This window comes from Pogonomyrmex barbatus, unplaced genomic scaffold (assembly GCF_055798465.1).
Source record: "Pogonomyrmex barbatus isolate J1 unplaced genomic scaffold, ASM5579846v1 scaffold1, whole genome shotgun sequence".
NCBI classification, from domain to species: Eukaryota; Metazoa; Arthropoda; class Insecta; order Hymenoptera; family Formicidae; genus Pogonomyrmex; species Pogonomyrmex barbatus.
The window spans coordinates 23,807,194-23,815,290 of record NW_028297098.1 but is presented as its reverse complement, the minus strand read 5'-3'; the positions used below and the strand labels follow the sequence as shown (position 1 = coordinate 23,815,290).

General features: G+C 34.3%; 2 protein-coding genes across 3 annotated transcripts; one reads left to right on the top strand and one right to left on the bottom strand.

Annotated features, from left to right (window-relative positions):
* The first annotated feature begins 82 nt into the window (after window positions 1-82).
* Window positions 83-1,555, top strand: LOC105434337 (cytochrome c oxidase subunit 4 isoform 1, mitochondrial). Of its 2 annotated transcripts, XM_089083755.1 has the most exons (5): window positions 89-223; window positions 379-505; window positions 791-988; window positions 1,062-1,254; window positions 1,334-1,555. In XM_089083755.1, the coding sequence occupies exons 3-5, from the start codon at window positions 797-799 to the stop codon at window positions 1,441-1,443; spliced, it is 495 nt and encodes a 164-aa protein (XP_088939881.1). In that variant the 5' UTR covers window positions 89-223; window positions 379-505; window positions 791-796; the 3' UTR covers window positions 1,444-1,555. The 2 variants fall into 2 exon arrangements, with proteins under 2 accessions (XP_011648335.2, XP_088939881.1); XM_011650033.3 differs by lacking the exon at window positions 379-505 and having other exon boundaries at window positions 83-223.
* Window positions 1,556-2,301: 746 nt separating this feature from the next.
* LOC105434333 (terminal nucleotidyltransferase 4B) lies at window positions 2,302-7,974 on the bottom strand. Its single transcript, XM_011650028.3, has 8 exons — window positions 7,250-7,974; window positions 6,156-6,326; window positions 5,683-6,040; window positions 5,436-5,582; window positions 5,156-5,349; window positions 4,886-5,039; window positions 4,637-4,775; window positions 2,302-4,487 (listed from the first exon to the last, which is right to left on the bottom strand). The coding sequence occupies exons 1-8, from the start codon at window positions 7,834-7,836 to the stop codon at window positions 4,273-4,275; spliced, it is 1,965 nt and encodes a 654-aa protein (XP_011648330.2). The 5' UTR covers window positions 7,837-7,974; the 3' UTR covers window positions 2,302-4,272.
* Between the last annotated feature and the right edge of the window lie 123 nt (window positions 7,975-8,097).

Genomic DNA, 8,097 nt, shown 5'->3' with positions numbered 1-8,097 from the left:
CTAACATATTCATACCGTACAATAGTTAAATCATTAAAAAAGATCTCGGTTCGAGGCGAAATCGTTTCTTCTTGAACGATTCCTTCGAATTTCTTTCCGACGCGATTTACGAATAAACTGTTTTCGAACGCACTCGATCCAAGATATTAACCTAACCTGTGTCTCTCAGCCATTTTATTCTGCTTAGATTTGCTGTCCTCGCAGAGACCTGTCGCGAACGGTGGTAAGTTGCTTGATATTAATATCAATTTCTTTTGCAACGCTCGGACGACACAACGATCGGACTCGTTCGATCGATTTTGATGCAATTTTGTCACCATTATGTAAACCATATCGAGTTTCCTATCGCATATTTCCGCTTTGTGCTATCTTCGTTAGGTAACTCGCTCATATACATATGTGACCTCGGAACAAGATATTCCTTCAACATTGACATTTCTCGACAAAGATTCTGCTGCTACAGAAGGAAATATTTTTGATGCCATATATTTCTGTCATATGAAAAGTAATTAATTTTACGATATGATTTGAATAATGTATAAATCTATAATACGATAATATAAATCTTGGTAGAATGTAGCGTGCGTGTGTTCACTCGATACATTTGTGAAAATTTTATGAATAATTTAATTTTGTATTTTATTACTAACTTCCAATAAAAGTATCACATAAAATTCATATATTTTGTTCAATGCTAAGATATCATTTATATATATATATATATATATATATATATATAAAAGATAATCAAAAGAGTTGAATGATGTCAAATTTCATCTATTTTTTACAGTGAACAATGGCAGGTAGATTGTTTGCAAGTAGATTGCGGCCTATTATTCAAATCCAGAGATGCAGAATAATGACGATGGACAGAATTGGTAACAGGGATGTGGTTGGCTTTGGACACAATGGTGAACCCTCCTACTTGGACAGAGTGGACTTTCCCTGTCCTGCATTACGCTGGAAGGAAAATACCTCCGATATTATGGTAAGGATAAAAACAAAAAAGTTAAAATCTTTTATAAATCATTACCTGATTATAACTGTTAAATTATTGTCAGGCACTGAGAGAGAAGGAGAAGGGAGATTGGAAGAAGCTGTCAATTGAAGAAAAGAAAGCTTTATATCGCGCCAGTTTTCGCCAGACATTCAGTGAAATGGAAGCTCCAACAGGAGAGTGGAAAGGCATCATTGGGATGAGTTTGCTGGTTATCAGTTCTGGCTTATGGCTATATCTGTACTTCAAAGTATTCGGTACATTTCTGCTTCCTGTTGCGACTCGACTTGTGCCAACAAAATGCTGATTTAATGCAATTGTCCCTTTTTTTTTCAGCTTATCCACCTTTGCCTGAAACATTCTCACTAGAAAGACGATTGGCACAATTAGATCGCATGAAGAAACTTGACATGAATCCGATCGATGGACTTTGTGCACGAAAGTAAATTAAATTTACTCTACTAATTACTTAGTCATCATGTACAATATCTTTTCCTTTAAGCGCTTATATATATGTACAAGTGGCGAAATTTTAATAAATGCCATGTGGTTACATTAGAGCGCTATCAATATATTAAAGTATATTAATTTATAGCTTTTAAAATAATATATTAAACGTGAGACATAAATTAGTACATTAAATTACATTATATAAATTATACATTGCTGTGTAAAATGTAAGACTTGATTGAAGAAAAAGGTAAGTAAGATTTATTTCGTTTCTCTATACATTTTTCATGTTTTATCTCAGATTGAACATATGTATACAAACTTACGAGTAGATAATTATAAGTACAAATCGCTGCCGGCACGACGATTTCTAAATCATACGATTCGGTCGCATTTTACTATCTCACTTTCCTTTCTCTTCGCACAAACTTTTTCTTAAAAAAAAAAAAAAAAAAATTATAAACCACTAAAATACTAAAAATTGTGGTGTTGTCCATGCTGTCGAAAATTCGCAATTACATCATTACGAACTTTCAGTAACGTGTATATACTAGTTAAATATTTTTACAATCTCTCAATGCAACACTTGTGAAATGACAGTATGATTTTACAAAGATAACATTACTGATCGCGTTGTCTCGCGTCATATTATTACTTATTTAAAAATATATTCACACAAATATAAATATACATGGCTATAAAAATTTTGGAAAATACAGAATATTATATTGCTGTCGAGAAGTTTTACAAACGTTTTAGCTGATCTTATGAACAATGACTATATATATATATATACGAGGTAAAATCACTTTCCTTAAAAATATATAAACAAGAAATAAGAATAAGATCAGATATCGGCATCATTCATATTTATTAAACTTTTTTTTCATCTTTTTGTGGTTTTTTTTTACAGACGGTCCGATAGTCATTCGGGAAATTCGATAAATATGAGTGATTACGAAGTTTCGTTATCAAATCTTCAATGATTACGAAATTCTGATATTTATAAAAAACACGTAATTTGTTTGAGGATCACTAAGCGATAATAATAGTTTACATAGTTTTAAAAATGTAGTATGGCTTTTTATATAATGCTTTACAGAGTAACATTTAAATTATATATTTATATATATTTATATATATCTTTAAGCAATTGACAATTTAATTATTAAATTCAATCACAGCATACAATATTACATATGAAAGAGTTTTAAGTTAAATAATATACACGGAATACTGGGTATTATATATAATTTAAAAAGATATCAGAGCTAAACATCCTCAATTCACGTGGCTAAATTAAAGATTTTACAAGGATAATCTTTGCATCGCACATTAAAAAATCATTAAACACAAAAAATGCAACAGTACCAGAAAGAATTTTGATCTGATATTGTTGAAAAGATTTGTTACGATAAACATTCTATTCTGTCTTATTGCATCAACGGAATGTAACATTTGATAGTGAACTATGTCTACCATGATCGATGAACATAATATACGGAGTTTTAAGTAATGTCAAGGCCTTTTTGCGTATTGTCATATACATAAGTTTCATCAAATGCAATGTAAGATTCATAAATATCAGATTCTTCGTTCTTTTTCCCTTTGTATAATACAAACGTGTTTTAATTATCTGATATAAAAATAATACATCATTGTTCAGGGAATATTAAGAATTACGAACTAACATTAAGAAACTGGCGTCTCTGTACAAAAGAAGATATAAAGCTAACTTGCAAAAGAAAAATTGTTGCTACGAAATAGACTGCGAAGATTCGAAGCGTTGTCATCACTCTGTCTCGATAATATAAGCTATTTTTTAAAAATATTCAAAATTTTATTATTTTTTTTTTACCATCGTACTATTAGTACATAAATTTGCAATTTTAAAATCTGAGAAACATACTAAAATCATCTAGCAACGATATATTTGTGTTTAAGAGAAAAAAAAAATAGAAAAACAGTAATATACTTTGAAATAGATATGACTTCATCCACGAATTTTTATGGTAAAATCACTATAATAAACACTTTATTTTAGATATTTATAAGTTAAAAAAAGATGTAGTAGGTAACTCTTAGACTTACTGTTCTATGTTTGATGATGTATATTACAATATGTACATTAGATAAGTCCCAATATCACCAAATTTGCTGTCACCCTTTTGTTATAAGAATATAGTTTCGTATAGAAAACTAAGTATATATTTGTTGTCACTATCAGCATGTTTTGTAGTTTCGTATGTTGAGAGAAATGTATAACTTATTGTTTGTGTATACTATTCATACTACAAATGTATTACAATATGTTACTTATCATGGCTGTGAACACAATTACTATTTGACGATGGCAATGATAAACTTTCTGATTTTTTTTTATAAATGATAATAAAATATCACACTGGATATATCGTTTATAGCCTGTGCAATGAAAATGACATATAAATGGATCTTATCTTGATTCGCGATTAGAAATTCTGTACGTCTATAATATATAAACTTTTGCGTACAGAGCAAATGTGATTCTGGCAAAAATAAGAAAAAAAAAGAAATATGTATACATGAGTATATAATATATAACTGTTTTTGGGCATTCTTGTTTTGCACAAGAATCATAAAATTTCTAAATTGTTAGTTCTCTGAGAACTGTAAACGCGTTGTGCCCTTCTGTACATTAAATTGAAACTGAAAGCGAAGGAGTTGTGTAGGATGATTCAGTTATGTGATCGACATTAATCGCTGTCTTTCTATCACACAGTTATGATATTGAGCTCGCTACTTAAGTGACGGAAGTAATGTCCAAAATTATCGTGCACGTTTCATCACCGTACACAATCTCCAGTCCCGCGTTGCATCGTACATTGCTTCTTCCTCTTCATTGAGTTTGGCCTAGAGCTTGGACTGTGACTAGTATTATTATTATTATTATTATTATTGTTGTTTCCATTATTGTGGAGTGCGTGCTTGGTCTTGTTTTGACCAACTATATTGTTGTTGATGCGATGATAACTGCCTTTGAAACTCTGTTGGTGATTGGCTGCAACAGAGAAACATCGACAAAATAACACGCGTCAAAGCAAAGCATCGCCGAATGTTATATACATTCTTATAAAAGTTTCATCGAAATCTGTTGCAGCAACTTCATAATACACACAGGAAGCAAACAGAATCGGTTGATTGTCGTACCATGAGTGGCTGCTTTGAATGCTTTTTTTCCAGAATAATGATGAATTTGATGACTATTATAAAAGTGCCTATCTTTGTTTTTGTCACTTTCGCTCTTTCCACCAGTGTTTGGAGAATTGCCACGACTGCACTCGGAATCCTTAAACAGAATGTAAATAATTTTCGAATTAAAGCTGATCTTATATAATAATTACACATACGCAGATAATAATACAAAAATATCCTTTCTGAGAACATCTATGTACATACGGTATCACTGGCGGGAGCTGAAAGAGTGGATGCATCAGAACCAGTTGAGCTTGACAAAGAGTCTCCTTCGCTTACAGGTAAGAGGAATGTTTCTTTGATCCACCTACGGTATTCTATTACTTCGTCGGTCACGCGAATTATTCTTCCCAATATGCTGTATATATAACAAAAATATCATTCGTTATCATTTCGAATACCATCAAATTGTAATGCTAAAATAAAATGGAGAATAAGGGAAATAAATTTAAAGAAAGGTATTAGAGATTTTACCTTACTTTGCTGGCGTCATTGACTAAGATATTTAAGGGGCTGACCGCTTGAGAAAGAATAAAATAGGCCCAATCAAATGCATCCTTTACATACAAAGCACCGTAACTACTGCGGCCGATATCATTTCCTGGTGTGAGTGGATCTTCTATGCATAACAGAGATGGTCGATGACCATCTATCATATCTCGTTGAACCTGTTAATTAATATGTATAATTAATATCAAAGTATTAATCTATAAAACTCTATACTATAATATGTAAATATAAAATGTAATTAGACCTCTTCTTTAGATATGTAAGTACCACCATCCTTCACACGAATGCCAGTCTTAACATAATTAAACTTTCTACCATAAAGCTCTAGAAATTCGATCAACAACACTCCCAGATTAGCGTTTGGACAATGAACGTTCTGCCTTGCATGTAACTAAAATGATAAAAATTATTTATTTCAATAGCGGCAATTAAATTTTGATTTCAAAAAAGCTCCAATGAGGAATATAATTTCGTGCTACAACTATACTCACTTGTAAAAAACTGATGGTCATGAGAATTAAACTGTATGAGGATATACCGCCAGTGAACACTTCATTAAGATCTCTCTGTAGTAGAAACTGTTTTAATACCATGACTAATTTCTCTAGAACTGGATATTGCCTCTTGAAGGAGTTTATCAAGTCAGCGGACTTGACGCCATTATTCATATTGAAACTGATGTCCACCTTAATTTCACTTTCTTTATCGGTTAATTTGACGATCGGCACACTAGCCTTGTCCAACACTTTAATAGAAGATGGCTCAGCAATATTTTGATCTAGTAAAGCACGTTCCAAAGTACGCAATGGAAGATTTGTCCACATCCCTATTACTACCAAATCTATATCACTGCAATAATAAAAAATATTCATTTGTATTTTATCTAATGTAAATCTATGTGATCAATAAATATTTATAGGTTGTACATTATATATTTTACAAATAATTGTGTAAAGATGCATACCTTGTAGGCAAATATAAACCAGTGCGAAAACTGCCAAACACTTCGACTTTAGAGTCTGGCCAGAGATCATAAATTACATTCTCTATTCTCTTTACAACTCTCAATCGTAAAACATGCTCTTCATGTGAGGGACACATGTATGCAAAAAAATCTTCTATTTCTTCATGTAATCTAAACATAATAAAATAAATATAAGACTATTGAATATACAGGACTATTATGCAGAATCAATTTTTTAAAATAGTCTCTAAAAAGCTTCTTGTTTCAAATTTCTCGATTCACTTTCTTAACATTGTAATAATTAGTATACAGATATAAGATTTAAAATTTAAAATAAAATATATCAAATTGATCTACCAACTTATATAATCTAATATTTTTAAGGCAATTAGAATTAAATATATTATACATTTACATCAATTAAAAAACCTAAATGCTTCCCTTACAAATCAAATAGAAATATGTGGAATAAAACCATGGAATACTAAAATCCAAATGATATACTAAAATCTACCAAGAAATGTACTTAAATTTAATATGCAACTATAAAAATGCTTCCTACAAATGCAAATCTTAAAAAATGGGATAGGATCTCGACATACTAGAATACTCTATTGGATGTCATTTGAGGTATCTCTGCACAAGATACTTGGCACATCTTGTCTTTCAGTTTATAATTCAATCTTGTCTTTCTTGACTTCCAAATATAAGATGTTTACAATTTCTTATGAGCCAACAATAACGGTAATAATTTCAAACCTTTTACAAACGTTCGCAAGCTTTATTTGTAAACCTGTATAGAAAGAGAAGAAGAGTTTCCTTCTCTGTACAAAGAAACCTCATCCGCGTATTGTACAGGAAATTTTTCTTTCACAAAGACAATAAAAAGGTTACATTCAAATCCCTAAAAATCGCACATTTCAGCCATTATTTTCAACTACATAATTTCTCCTCAATTAATCTTTTTCAGTCGCGTCGGTATTGCGTCGTATCGAAAAATACTTTGTAGCTATCTAACATAACCTAATCAACAGCCATATGGGCCGCGTGGCCATCGTCGCCCTGATCGCAAATCGGATATCTCGAACACTTACCCGACTACCCCCTTGGAGTAGTGTTTGTTCGGCACACGCCAAGGACAACCACCGTATTCGCCTACGAGGGCGTCGTAATTATAATTCATGCCGTAGGTGCTCGCACGATTCTCGCCTTTCCTGCGCGACGGGTTGTAATAATAGTTGCAGGCGTTGTGGGGCACGCGGTGCTCGCCGTTGCTGTTACCGGCGGCATTGCCGTGGACGGTGGATGCGGCACGGCCGTTGCTACCGTTGCTATTGTTGCCGCCGCTGCCGTTCCCGTTGCCGTTATTACCACCAACGATGAAACCACCGGTGCCGGCGTTGCTGCCGACGGTGGTGGCGGTGGTGTTGGACAACGGCGTGGTGCCGGCCGCGGTTGCCGTTGCCGCCGCCGCCGCCGTCGCCGCTGCTGCCGCTGCCGCCGGGCTCGTGTCCAGCGCGAGAAAGTCCTGCTGCAGCCGCACGCCCATCGCGTTGCTCGTGTTCGCGTCGTTACGCAGAGTCAGAACGTCGAGACCCTTCTCAGCCTCCCAGATGTTTAACCAAAGGTCCTTGGCGGGGCCGTACTGCTCCGGTTGGTACCAACCGATGGTCGGATCCATTAAATTGGCGCCGTAGGACGGGAGATCCGTCGGTCTCCTCCGTTCGTACGTGCGGGTGTGCACGTATGTGTATGTGATGCGTGATGGGTCTACGCTGATGTATGTGTATGTGTGCGTGTGCGTATGTGTGTATGAGTTGTATGCGAATGTTGGGAGGTGCGTATGTATGTATGGTCGCGCGTCTCCGACGCTCTGCGTGCGTCGTGCGTATAGAATAGGTCGGGTGGGCGAAACGAGCAAACGAATGAACGAACGAACGGA